This window comes from Plasmopara halstedii (genome assembly GCF_900000015.1).
Source record: "Plasmopara halstedii genome assembly, contig: Scaffold_3060, whole genome shotgun sequence".
Classification (NCBI taxonomy): Eukaryota; Oomycota; class Peronosporomycetes; order Peronosporales; family Peronosporaceae; genus Plasmopara; species Plasmopara halstedii.
In genome coordinates this window covers 962732-977287 of record NW_020189964.1, presented here as the reverse complement: position 1 = coordinate 977287, position 14556 = coordinate 962732, and the positions used below count along the sequence as shown (strand labels likewise).

Here is a 14556-nt window from a genome sequence, read left to right as displayed (position 1 = left end):
AGTCGATGACTTCTTGTCTACCAGACTGAGTGTCCTACGACACGTTCGCGATGCGATGCTGAAAGCCAAGACCTGCAAAAAGGATATGTCGATGAAAAGGAAGAGGCAGAGTGGAAAGCTTCAAAGTCGAGGACCTGGTTTTAATGAATTCAAAAAACATGCCTACACATACAGCCTCTGCTATCTTCCGGACGAAGCTTCGTCCACGGTGTATCGGACCCTTTAAGGATGTCGCCAAACGGGGCCTGGCGTACACGCTGAGCCTTCGGAAACGGATGTGCACCCACCCGGTGTTTTACGCGGGCTTGCTCGAGCCGTACCGGGATTCGGTGCAAATGAGCGCGAAAACTTTGGCGCCTGAGCAAATCCCACGGGCCTGCGGCCATCCAGAAGATGAACTAGCAACTAGTTCTGAGCACGGAGTGCAACAACGTCCATTTCCAATAGACCCAAGCGCTCCACTGTTGTCTGCAGCGATACATTCGCCTGCTCCACGGCTAGAAGTCGCTCCGACAGAGTGCGGTATTCCTCAAAGCGAGGCAGTCGGCGCACGACGTGCTTGAAATCGTCAAGAGCGTCCGCACAGCGATATGCTACTCCAGCATGACGCCCAGCGGAGCTCCGATTACGAAGGACCTGTCCTCAAGGGCTCGAGGAGCATCACGATTCACCGGACGGCGGTCGACTCGGCATTATCAATACGATTTGATTCGCTACTATCGACACATTTGCGCTTCGTAACAAAATACCACATTTTATCTTGGAGTCTGCATGCTCATAGATAGCATGTCCAAGCCAAATGCAGGCGAAAATCTACGAGTATGCAGTCGGGGTTTCGTTTTGTCAACCGTTGATAGCCAATCTAAAAATGCAGTGTATACCCTAAGTTGTGATCGCGCTCAATGATTTGATAAGTCCACGGTAATTGCAAAAAAAGATAAATCTAATCTTTTACGAGCCGAAAATAATACGAACGTATCGTGTATTCTACGTCGGCTGACAAGAGGCAAAGAAACATATAGTGTACGATCCAATAGAATAAAAGCGCTCTGTTGGAGACGGAGCAGCGTTTCGACTACCCCACGTAGATTAGCTACTCTTTACTTTTGAGCAGCTACACAGCTCTAAACGCCGGGCTCACACAGTACATTAGTGCGGCTCAAAGAGAACATCCTAGCCCTGTTCATCACATCATCAGACGCACGCGTCGACTTCCTCTGAGAGAATCGACGTTCCGCCATCACCAAAAATGTGCACAATAGCCAACAGGGGGAGGGTCGCTCACCTCCAGCACCGGTTGATGAGCGAGAAATAATTTTTTTACGTGTAACGGCGAGTTCTCGATCGGGTACCTCAAGCTACTAGCAGTATCTGGTGCCGCAGATGGGATATCGTCATTGTGAAGAATTGGATACCCGCTCCCTCAAGATTGCTCTGGCGTACCTGCGATTGATCTGCACTCTGGTGATTCATCTCAGCGCGGTTCTGGACATCATCTCTGTTGTAAATCTATAATTCGTGGAATCTCACAACGGCTGTCTCATGAAGACAAGAGAAGCCAATAGCAGCAACAATTAAATGTGACGGTGGTTAACCTCGTCGCCCGCTTCACTCATGCCGGCTTGTAAAGATGTGCGACGGTGAGACGACGTATTTTTGCTATCCATTTCAACACTTATAAGTATTCGAGTCAGCATTCAGTGCAGAGTACAGCCCAATGCGGGGTACGGATTTTCCCGACTGCTGCTGCCCTAAGCGCAGACGGTTTTTCTGTAGACTTGTGATCGGTAGGTAAAAAACACGCTCTTTAAAAGACGTCCTGGCGCTTACTTTGCTCTCAGTCGACCGAAGGGCTTACTCGCTTAGACGCTCAAGGGGTCTGCCCCAGCGCGGTGGGCAACGGTTCAACGCTGCAACCACGACGATATGAAATCGGCAAGAGTCAGTGTGACGAGTGTGCTTGCAGCGATGCAAGCCGGACTCTTTGAGCCGGGTGACTTCTCGACCGTATGAAGACGAAGGAAGGTGTTGGATCAGGACCCGAAGATTCGCTGCGACCAATTAGTGAGAGATAACATTGACATTCTCCAACGTACAGTTATCAGGGCGTTGAACGCAAAAAACGCGCGTCGATTGAAGGCTCGCTAAGCTTTGTGATGATGTGGATGGGAGAGGATTACCAATGCAAATATGCCATTTGGAACAGGCACTGTAGCCTGCAAGTAGTAGATTCAAACCTCACACACGGTGGATCGTTCACGTTTGCGAATTGACTAAAAAAGACAAGAGAAGTATCACTTATGTGTGGTTGAATTTATTGGTCGGGGCGGGTGTAACGGGCTAGTACATTTTGTAGTTGTGATGATGTGTGTGTTCACATTTTACTTTTTCTTAGTTGTGAATACTCAGAAGTACCGAAATTGTAACTGCCATGAAGATGATGGGACTCCATAAATGGGAGAGTTGTATGACTTTAGTTAAGCAATAGAGATAATTTTACTGGAGTTATAGCGAAACGTATTTTTTTAGTATGAGTTCAAGATATAATTAAATTTTAAAATGTGTCACTGTTAGAAGCCTCAGCAATTGATTACGCTACAGTCCAGTTCGTAAAAAGAGAAGGTTTATGCTTTTGCGAACGGAGACTCTTCAAGTCGATGTTCTCTGTGCTAGAAGCACAACAACCCTGTTGCAAGGGCACAAATGAGGCTTTCTTTCGCGGCATAGGAAACCCCCCGACTTGATCGAAGGGTATTACCAATTTCTCACGATAGCGAGTGATATTCCGCTGACAGCGGTGAGTCATCCGAGCGGGATGCTCTTCTTGTGCCACACTTTTCTCATCACATTTGAAAAGTCTTATGAGTCGCCAATTCGGCGTATTGTGCACTTAAACTTGTCTAAACACTTGGCCAGAGCAAGCCACTGCCGATAATCCCTTTGGAATAGCAGCACAAATCAAATTACTTTGACCTTAATTTTTGCGCGATCTGCCCGAAGCCCCTGTTTTATAATTGAGCATCCTAGAATTGAAATTTTGTCAGCACCTGAGTATGTATCTTGACTTCTCAAACAAGAAAGCTAATCAGATCGCCACGTTCCTTTGATTGCCAAATTCATCTAGGATGTCGTCATATCGTACCTTGAATCGAATACTCATCCTCAGGATGTGCGAAATTTCGCAGCGGGAACCTGACAATCAACCACATACATATGATATTCTCATTAAGAAGTACGTTTATCATGTGGCGGCCATTGTATCGATCGCAAGTTTCAATCCATCCCACTCCGGCCTCACTCCTACAAATTGAGCTTATTTCTCATGAAGAAATCTGCTGTAAAAATGCGTCACATGCTCAATGTCGTGAGTAAAGCATACTTTATTAGTTATCACCCGATCGATTGCCGCTCATATAGGCAATTGCTGGGGTGAGATAAGTTTGCGAAATAAAATTTGGAGTAGCTTCCTGGAAGACTATCACATCATGGTGATCGCTCTCGCCAAGTAGGTCAGAGCTTGTTGATTTCTTAAATGCGTTGATCCAGAAGATTTAAGCTTGTCGCTGTCAGAAATTTCGTAGTAACGAAAGCCTCCATTACGACCTTTACACAGAAATATTTCAATACATTTATTTACAAACTTCGCTGTTTTTAATCGTCTCGTACACACACAGCTCGATACACTTACGTTCATTCGACACACTTACGTTCATTCTTAAATTTTTTGACTCCACCTTTTCTTGTAAAAGAGTCGTCAGTAACATGAAATATCTATAGACTTTGGAAAAATGAACCAGATGTGTGACATCATCTTTCTACTAATCAGACCAAGCCGATCATTGTCTTGAAAAAATACAAGTACTCCCACTTTATCACATCTGACGTACTTATACTCAACCTTGATACCTAATTGAAATCATGTTTGGAATGCTGAAAGTCTTTACGACAATACAACCGATCAGCTTTGCAATTTTCGGTACGGCAGAAATCGAACTATAAGGCTTAAATACAGGTCAACATACTCGTCCGGTATATCGCATCAGCTTTTGACCATACTCCGATCGATAATTAGCGCCATACTTGCTAACAAATAGCTCACTAGCAAGACAGTTGTCGGCACTTTCTTTCCTTAATAGACTGTTGAGGACACGAGCGACGAACATGCGTAGAACAAAGTCGTTCAGTCGTAAGGGAATGGTTTTTACGAATGAAAAATCGCCAAATCAAAAGAAACATCTGCATTCTAAGTGCCTCTCGATCTGTCTACATCATGACGAAACAAGTGCGAAAACGAAATAAGTAGCACAATGACAAAGCACAGGATAGATGGACTTGAAGATGTGAGAGTGTTGCTACCAATCAAAATAGAAAGACTGTTTACGGAACGTTGCTGCTTTACGTCGTGGAGACGCGCCATCTATGGCCTAATCACGACCATTTACAATTTATCGATTCTATCTTCTTTGACAATAAAGAGAAGAAGTTTGGATGGGTATTCAAGCATTCAATCACCCACAAATAATCGTGGAATCGGACCTGAATAAGTGTGGAATGAGATTATGATAACCATGTGGAGCATTTTGTATGGATCTTCCGTCACATCAGCGTAAATTTAGGAAACGCTTTAGGTAGAGAGTGTTCGATAAGATGGGGTAGACATATTGTGTCTGATTCCGTCTTATGCATAAAGCAGCTGATTAGCATCGTAGACACCAGGACCTACCTAAAGACTTGCAGATAATCCCGAAGATAGTCATTGAGCCTAAACGGGATGTGCAGCAATCTCTCACGTCCAGCATCTTCGTTCATTTTTGAATTTCCCTTGGACATCAAACACACTCCAAGACATCAACGATGAAGGTGTTCGCTCTCTCTTTTATGACTTTTGCTGGTCTCGCGATCGGTCATGTTGTCAAGGTCGGCAGTGACTGTGAAAGTCCGAAAGAATGGGGAGTAAACACGGTACCGATTGTTTCTGTTGCCGAAAGGTGTGATGGACCTGACCGAAAGACGGAACCCCCACATGGAGCCATCGTCGTTGACCCCTCGGGCAATCATGCCGGTAGCTTCAAGACGATCACCGAAGGCTTGGCTCATGTTCCCAATACGACGGAAAGTCACACTCTTTTCATCTTCGCCGGCGTTTTCAAAGAACAAGTTATCATTCCCGATCTTACTGGACCTTTGATTATTCAAGGTTACACCTGCAGCCCCAAAGCATACAGTTCGAACCAAGTGACGATCACTTATTCTATGACAGCCCAAGACGTTTCACCAGAGATTAAATTTAATGGAAACCGTTTGTCGAGCACGTTGGCCGGTATTTCCAAAAGTGGTGTGAAAGTGTACAATCTCAACATTGAAAACACTGCCAATTCGGTTGAAGATCGTGGACGTGCTGGCGCTGTGTACATCGACCAGACTGACTACGGGTTTTACCAGTGCCAGATCAAGAGCCAACGTGGTGCTCTCACTGCGAACCGCGGTCTTGAGCTATTCGTAAGCACATACATTCAAGGTGCTGAGAACCTCATCAGTGGCAGAGAAGGCATGGCGTGGTTTCAATCGTGCAGCATTGAAACAACTGGTAAAGGTTGGATCACCGCTAATGGTAACGAACAAAGTGAGATCAAGTCTGAATTTGTGCTTAACAACGCAAGTATCTACAGTGCCATGGCTCCAATGAACACAACGTTCTTGGGTCGTCCATGGGGCAAGTTTGCTCGAACTGTTATCCAGAACAGTTGGATTGATTCCGTCGTCAACCCCAAAGGATGGACGACATACAAAAATGATACGACTGAAAATGTCTACTTTAAAGAGTTCAACAACACTGGTCCGAGTGCTGCTCTGGACAAGCGTGTGGAATTCAGCGGAAAATTGGATGCGGCCAAAGCGATTACGGAGATTCTTGGCAAGGATTACGCGAGCAAGTTCTTTTACGACTCGGAACGTTTCTAAGGTGGCAATAACAAAGTGCACTTTGTAATATTGTCAATTGTGCATGTATAACGTGTGGTCAAACGGTAAATATACCATTGTTTACCTTTAATTATGTGTTATACCGTTCTTTAATTTGCTCTTATCCTTAAGCTAAAATTTGCATTTTCAAAGTCAACTATTGACCTAATTTTTAGCTAAAATACTGTGAAAATCCTAGTTTGTTTAAGAAACTTAAACTTTTTTATTTTATAATTAAAAGATCGAGTTAAAGTGCCGCTAAGAAGATATCAATACTCTTGATCACACCATGTTGTTTCATTTCCATAGCAAACCAGCTCATCAATTCTTCTTCCAAGATCAGCGTTTCGTTGCGTGGACAAGTACTTTCATCAGGTTTTTGTTTTGATTTTGTCGCTGTTCGACTTCCATGTCGAATCCATTCTTTCATTTGAAAACCTTTTTTTTGGATCTGTTGAATGCAAGAAAGTTTCTTGTCTCGAATTTGAAATTTAAACGTAACGAATAGTAAAAACCCATAACGACTATCATACTCCACTTCAATTTCCACGGGTATTCCAGACTCTAAAAGACCCGAAGTCGCATAAGAAGATGTTGCTTTACCTGTTGATACTGCAGTTATTTCATTCACTTTGTCTTTTGTTCGAGCTTGCCATTTTTCCAATCGAGTCATCATAGCATCTATCACTTTGTGCTTCCATGAGACTGATCCTTTGACATAAGCAATACTTTTGCGTGGATGAGCTCGTTCATCACTACAAGGTTGAAGACCAAAATCTTTCCATACAACGCGACGTACTTCAGATGCAAGTTGAGATACGCTTTCTTGCTTCTCAAGTACGCGCGTATTGAGAAAGATTTCAAAATTATCAATATCAATTGCTTTGTTGACTTTAATGTGCAAAGTTCGTCGTCCATGCTCAACATCATAAGTCTTTGACTTTTTATATCGGATTAACGCATAGACGCAACCAACCATCCAAAGGATATTAAGAACGAAAAACAGTAGAGGTACATCAATTATTGTCTTCGCAAACGTCAAGTTGACCCATTGAGGCATCTCGACATTTAAACTTCCTCCTGGAATTCGATCTAATAAAGTAAAAGCAAAGCTTCCAGCTAGCAAGACTTGCACGAGTTCAAGTGACGAGCCACACTGTTCAACTGTTAGAGATGAATCAGCAAGCTCCTTTGTATTGCCTTCAACAAGTTTGAAGATGTCTTCAAGCTCCGAAGTATTAAGAACTTCGGCCATTTGTCTTAAGTTCACAATTTCGTATCTCGCGCCATGTACTAATTTCTCCAGATCACGAGCACGTAATAAAATATCATGATGTTGCTTTTTTAAATCGAGATAACTAAAGATCATTTCTTCTTCTTCGCTTGCATTTGCTGACTTTTGTGGAATTTTCACAACTTCTAACGATTCCAGGAGATATCCCATTGTATCAGTAAACTACAATTAACATAGAGTGTCAGGATTACCACCGGCATATTCAAATGGCAAGTGTACGTACAAGAATCAAGTCATTGGTTGCTTGATTCAATTTGCCACGAATCGTAACAAGATGATGCGGATCCTCCTTAGCTCGAAAGATGAGCTCACGAATATGCTTCAGCAGCTCTTCAAGTACAAAAATACGCGTAAAGAAACTACGCAAGAACATTTCACGACATAAGAGCGAAAAGTACGAAATAAAGACTTTTTCAAAACGTTTCGACGCAGATCCAGCAATGAGAATGCCATCCCTTCCAACAATCAATACACTGTCGTCACCAATATCATACGCACAATGAATATCACCCAGTACTTGTTTCAGTTCGTTTTCAAAATCTCCTCGATCCATATATTCCAATTCAGGCATGAATGGATCAATTTGATCAGCCATGATCATATTAAATTTACCACGATTTGCGATATCTCCCAAAAAGACCATATCGAGTAAACTTGTTTGGTAAGATGAGAGTAAATCATTCATGATTTCCGATGAATCTTGATGGATATCAACTAGTAAACGCGACAATAAATCCACCGAAATACGATCCGCTCGTTTGTCCAAGATCGCATCAACTTTGATGCCGTAAAAGATTGTGCCATCTACATTCAGGTGAATCCCAAAGTTTTCAACTTGTACAATTCCGTCATCTTCTGGAAAGTTAATTTCAGCCTCAAAGTTGATATATCGTACAGGATCATAGTCAAGAATTCGAACTTCGGTTAAACCAGGAGGGACTTCAAACTGCGTATCTGTTGGACGATCGTCAATAAGTGATGTAAATAAACCACCTTGGCATCGATCCATTGAGCCAAGACGTTCATTGAGAGCAACAATTTGATTTGAACCAAATGGAATCCACTCACCAACTAAACAGACTGGATTAGCTAAAACAATTGCTTCGGAAAGAGTATCACGAATGTTAGATTGTCCACCGGCAGCTTCCAGCGCTCGATGAGCATTGGAGGATAATTGTTGATGAGATTCTAAGCTTCGTACACATTGTGGAACAAAAGGACTTGAGACGTACGATACGTCTTCAGTTTCCGTCACGCCAGAATATCGAAAATATCCGATGGATTCAAGAATAAAACGACCTTCTTCATTGAATTCGGGCTCTTTGTTCGTATCAATCGGAACTATTCCGCTGACTCCTGACGTCAGGTTATCGTGACTTTCGTTGGTATACGTCCACGCCGGAACATTTGTTTCTGAGGCAGTAAGTCCATCTGGTGGGTCTCGAATTGGAATGTACCGAATTTTCAAAAGTTCACGACGATAAGGTTTTGGAGCAAAGATAAAGGAGTCGACCTTTGCAATCAACTCTTTACTAACTTGAGACAGCAGTTGAAGTCCTCGAAAAGAGACTTGAAATGCCGTGACAGAATGATAATCTTTGGTCGAGAGCTTTAAGCCATTAATCAAATCGGCTTCCCGTAGATCGTCGATTGCAGATTTACCATCTTGTGTAGTGTTCATCCAAATACGCTTTGGTCGTCCTTCTTGAGCTATTACCATTGCTGCTGGTGCATAGTCAAAGTTGATAGCCCCAGCTGCAATTCCTTCATACATTAACACAAGCAACGGGATTTGACGAATCCATGATTCTTTTTCTTCTTTTGTACGCGCACTCACAGCGTATCGTGAGAGCATGTAGAGTACCATCACGTGATCAATTGGCCACGATTCTCGTACAGTTCGCCCAGTAACATTTCCATCTTTAGATAGTTCTGGTAATGTAAACGTGAGCTCGTCCATATCCCCTGTTTCTTCGTTGTCAACTGGGTTATCAGTCTCTACCACAGGTTCTCGTTCTTTAAACTTTGGCACTGATCCCGAACGTCCAATTTGCCTCGATAGTCGTGATGCCATACGTGCATTACTACTTTTTCTTTCCATAGTTTGTCGGCGATACGGTTGTGTAGGAGTAGAAGAACTCTTGATTGGTTTAAGTACCTCTTTGTCAGCAAATGTGATGCTACTCCGTCGAAGAGATCTCATTTGACTTGCTAACGTGCGAGGAGAATCAGACTGTATAAATGTCTGTTGCATGGGAGGATGTAAAGGTGATAAGGTGGACGAAATGGTAACAGTTGAACCACTATCATTTTCGGCTTTGAATGCAATGTCATTGCTAGAATCTCGCATGGTTGGATGACCATCATTGCTTGGAACGATATTTTCATTCACATTCTCACTCGTTTTTTTAAGAGGAGTAGATGGACGAGAAGCCATAGTTTTTGTCTTTGGTGAGCTTACAGCCTTTGATATGTCGGAATTTAATGAAATGCGATTCAAAGGACTAGTCGAAGATCTGGTATTTGAACTTTCGTATTCGGATGTCTCTTCAATAGCAACTTCACAAACTTGAGGAATCTGGCCAGGAAGATGGTGATCTTCAGTTTCCATCCATCTAAAGTAATGACAGTGCTGAAGTGAGTTTGAGAGTAAGAACTCGCAAAGTCTTCGCGACTCTTCAAAGCTGATGTCGTTTCAACACAACCTCTAAAATTCTAATTCAGACAAACAATGTATCAATTGAAATAACGTCGTTATATTGCAAGTTAATTCTCGAGTACAACACGATAGCGTACAGTGCCATCCCGCACCATCTTAATACCTTCATTAACCTTAGACATAGGCAATTTCTGAATCACAGCACGCACGTTCTTTTCAGCCGCTACTTGAAGCATCTCCTTAATATTTTGAATGCTACCTATATTACTGCCGACAAATTTGGCACCTTTTCCAACAACTCCAAATGCGTGAAATTGGACATCTGTGTTTGGAAGACCAACCATAATGCATGTACCACGGACCTTGAGGAAACTTAAGAAGAGCATATATGGCATATTGTCGGCACTAGCACAAATGAGCAGCACATCTACCGATCCTGCAGCAGCGGTAGCTTGTTCATTGTCCGTAAATACGACAAACTCTGTAGCACCAAGAGCACGCACTTCAGCTTCTTTTGTAGCTGAAGTCGAAAAAGCCACGACCTCAGCCCCCATAGCTTTTGCAAATTGAATGGCAAGATGACCTAGTCCACCAATGCCGACAACACCTACACGTTTACCAGGTTCTACATTCGCTTCTTTCAATGGTGTAAACACAGTGACACCAGCACAAAGTAACGGAGCCGCAACATCTGACGGAATATTGTCTGGAATCTGAAATGCATATTCTTGTGCGACACGCACATAGTCAGCATACCCACCGTATGAACTCGCACCATCATTCTTGTACGTATCGTTGTACGTCCATACTTTGTGCGTACAATATGCATCGTCACCACTAGCACACTCTTTGCACGGCGCAGCTGGATCTTTGTTTAAACACGCCCAGACTTGAGCGCCAACACCGACACGGTCACCAACCTTAAGAGTTTTGACATTTGAACCGGCTAGCGTCACTTCACCAACAATTTCGTGACCTACTACACATGGGTACGTAGAAGGCCCCCAACCACTGTCAATCGTGTGGAGATCGGAACCACAAATCCCGCAATGCGAAATTTTAATTTCCACATCCTCGACGCCAAGCGGACGAGATGTATATTTCCATGGTTTCATTTCTTCGCCTTTGCCAAAAGATGCGTATGTGTGCACAGTTCGTGGTGATGAGGACATGTTTGTGATTGTTGATTGAGATGGCGAATTGTAGAGTGATTGAATGCACTTGCATCATGTGGATAAGCCATAGATAGATTCTCATATGGCACCCAACAGATGAGAGATAATAGGCATGCAGGTTACCAAGTTATCCATCAAGCTGATTGTCTAAGATGATGGGATAGAGAACAGAGGTTGGCAGACGATATTAGACATGTGAAACAGATATTTGTGAGTTGTTTATATTCGAGATAAAATGTCCTTGTTGAGATAGAATATGAGCAAACAAGCACTAAGTTCTCGCACGAAATTAACATCTGTGCATTGTTAGCGCAAAGTCTTGGAGTCAAAGCTTCCTCTTTGCCAGGTGCACGGTTACAGTTGTGATTCTTCATGACAGTGGAGATGCCGTGATACAAGATTAAGTTGTAAATTCCATGTTAGAAAGCGCACAGAATATCGATTCGTAAACACCACCGAGGCCGCCCAGCCGAGTACCATACACTTAATTATCTGATTGCAAAAGTCGGAAGTCTGGCGAGTTTGTTCAGGGTGTTGGGCCCCACTTTACATGTTCTACGCAGGCCATCCTTATACATTTGGTCAAACGGATCACGTTTATCGCGTTAGTGGAGGATACTCTTCGAATCGCATACGACATGAAACCCGGATCTCGTTAGGTAGACTATACTTTAAGCTGGTTCAAATACATGTTTCGCTGTCATTCAAACCTAAGGTATTGATTTCATTAAGATATCAGTCAACGCATTGAGTGAAGTTTGCAGCCCACGTGTCTCTCGACCTCTTCTTTTGAGCAACCTTCACTCAGGTATCATCTCTCATTCAAAATCATGAAGGTTTTTCATGATCTTCCACCATACTGCTAGTATTCCCATTACGTCCGAAGGATAAGGGTGAAATGTGCCAAGATACGTACCCCGTTACACTCTCATGCAAATTCTGTCGGGTCACAATTGTTCTTATTAGCAATTCACTTTGATGTGGGCTTTCGAGCACAAACAGATCTCAGAATTACTTCCATACTGATAAAACACTTTGTTTGGAAATAGATCGGCTGCATCTTCGTTGGTTGCAGTGTCATTGATAGCGGCGAGGTGAGCCATTTTAATTTAGCGGTCGACAAAACTATATTACTGTAAGATTTATCAATACGACAAAAATAGATGCACATGACGGACCGCCACTCTGAATTAAATTGCTAGCTGACCCAAGACGAAAAACATTCAGCTTGTTTCTTACACGTGTCTACTTCTGTTAACAACGCATCACGTGTCAAGCGAAGTCGTGCTGTAATGCGGCAAACCTTATGCAAAGGATCAGTCATATTACGTACTTGTATTGCTGACATCTGAGCTCAAAAACTTCTTGCTTCCCGGAATTTTCTAGTGCGCAACACGAGTCACGCATTACTCATATGCCATACAATTCTCATCGTCAATACGGTATCACCACTTTGGCACGAGAGAACGCATATTCTGGAAATTGTAAAGTACCAGAACCACCGACTTAAGCCGACCAGCTAGCACTTCTTTAAGAAATTTACTTTGCGAAAAAGGATAACCATTTTGTCATTATCCACGAGAGATGTGACGTCGATGCTGCCGTGCGTAACGACAACTCATCTGCTAAGGTCAGAATGGCATTAAGTCGAGCAGATGTAACCCGAACTTGACAAAAGAGTACAAATGATTGGAACATCTTCGTCGCGTGTGTATTAGCACTCAGTTAAAACTCGTAATGAAGCTACTTTAAAATACGTAGTTAAGGTGCGAGCTCCCAGATTCTTCTGCGCCTTTAGTCAAACGCAAAAATGCGCTGACGTCCAGCTTACGTAACTTTTCTGGGATATGGCACTGACCAATATAGTATGGACGTGCTCATCACAGGATCTGCTTAAAGACCTGCTTGTTGGCGTAGCATCTCGATACGGCAATACGAACTTTGTAAGTACCAGAGACTTATTCAGCTCACTAAGCTCATAAACTCGAACTCAGGTCGCACCGATCAAGATAGATGTCTGCATCAGATTTTCTGGGATCTACACAGCTTTGCACAGATCAATTATCTGAGAAGGTTCGTGCGAATATATATACGTTTCAGCATTAGAAGCAAGTTTAGCGATGATTCAACATCACTTCCACGATTGACAGCTCCTGAGGCATAACTCTCAGGCTTAAGGTAAAGTGCATATTACTTACTTGTGCGATTAATTTCCATCTACTTGATGTTAGCACTGTTCAGTTTACATTTTGACTCACCGTTCCGTTACAACTTCTTCCTACAACTCTAAGTTTGCCAAGATCGTGGTTGGACGGTGCATATCAAATATGCAGCGGGGCTGCCGTAGCGTTGCGCTTAGAGAAAGCGTAATTTTGGTCACTGGCATTACGTTCTTCACAAGAACCATTACGAGTGTAGCGGATCGTAATCAGCTACCTTCGATAGAATTAGAAGCTTAACTCAAGGCTAATAAAATCTTCTGTTTGAGATGTAAACTGTATTTATTTGTTTGATCTGCGGCAAAGCCGCCAACTTTTAGATGTAAAGGTTTTCCTAAATATAAATAGTAAAATCTAAATACATGCATAGCTACTGGCTACCCAGCCACGTACCGTACACTTATTTGGGTGCAGCCACACCATGCCCATCTTGTGTGACACACACCCCTGTTACCAGGGTACGTGTGACCTCGTCACACTCTCCCCAATTCAGATTGAGAACATTTACAGTTCCAATCGATTATTGCCTTAACGAGGTTTGCGTATCCGCTAGAACTGCAACTTGGTTCGTTGAAACAAAACGACTTCCGTGCTGAATGATCCCTGTGTCAACGACACTAAAATCATCAAGTCTCGCTGGTTCTGACAGCGCAAACGGACAGAGCCCAACTTCGTCTTCCGCACGCGGTGCAATGTCGGACAGTGCGTCCGCAGCATCGAGGGATGTAAATCCTAGGGTCGATGAGCCCAAGCGTCGCACTTTGCGCACGCTATCAGTGACAAGGAACCTCGTTAAGGATGCGGAGGTGGTCGACTACGGGTCTGACACTCCTTTTTTTCCGGGTGGGATGACGAGGAAGGCGAGGCGCGCCAGCGGCGTGAGACGAGCCCTGCTCGCGCCTTGCGCACCCAATGTCCGTTTCCTGACTTCTCGTCACCTAAAGGACGTGGTGTAATCACCAATGACCTTGACAGGGCACAGAGGCGGCAGCTGGAAACTGCTCGTAAGGCGGCTCTGATGCGCGCCCATCCACGGTCAGTCATTGACCCTCGTGCGGAATATGGCTTCCGCCGGGCGGATCCCCCGGTGGAAGCAAAGGACGCGGTAGCTCGACCGTTACGCGTCCACAATATCGAGCTCCTGGCCATTACGGAAGATAAACTTGCTGAACGGAAAGCTCTTCGAGCTCGTTTCTTGGTTCCACAAAAATTTTCGTTGGACGCTTATCGCACTCGTCTACGTGCGCA

General features: G+C 43.5%; 4 protein-coding genes across 4 annotated transcripts; 2 read left to right on the top strand and 2 right to left on the bottom strand.

Annotated features, from left to right (window-relative positions):
- Positions 1-4854: 4854 nt before the first annotated feature.
- Positions 4855-5961, top strand: PHALS_06715 (pectin methylesterase; the record flags this gene model as incomplete). The annotated part of the gene is made up of 1 exon (XM_024720054.1): positions 4855-5961. The coding sequence occupies one exon, from the start codon at positions 4855-4857 to the stop codon at positions 5959-5961; it is 1107 nt and encodes a 368-aa protein (XP_024585292.1).
- Positions 5962-6208: 247 nt separating this feature from the next.
- Positions 6209-9866, bottom strand: PHALS_06714 (uncharacterized protein; the record flags this gene model as incomplete). The annotated part of the gene is made up of 2 exons (XM_024720053.1): positions 6209-7417; positions 7479-9866. 2 exons carry the CDS (start codon positions 9864-9866, stop codon positions 6209-6211), a joined length of 3597 nt encoding a protein of 1198 aa, XP_024585291.1.
- A 155-nt stretch (positions 9867-10021) lies between these two features.
- Positions 10022-11086, bottom strand: PHALS_06713 (mannitol; the record flags this gene model as incomplete). Its single annotated transcript, XM_024720052.1, has 1 exon — positions 10022-11086. The coding sequence occupies one exon, from the start codon at positions 11084-11086 to the stop codon at positions 10022-10024; it is 1065 nt and encodes a 354-aa protein (XP_024585290.1).
- Positions 11087-12936: 1850 nt separating this feature from the next.
- PHALS_06712 (uncharacterized protein) lies at positions 12937-13195 on the top strand (the record flags this gene model as incomplete). Its single annotated transcript, XM_024720051.1, has 2 exons — positions 12937-13032; positions 13103-13195. The coding sequence occupies 2 exons, from the start codon at positions 12937-12939 to the stop codon at positions 13193-13195; spliced, it is 189 nt and encodes a 62-aa protein (XP_024585289.1).
- Between the last annotated feature and the right edge of the window lie 1361 nt (positions 13196-14556).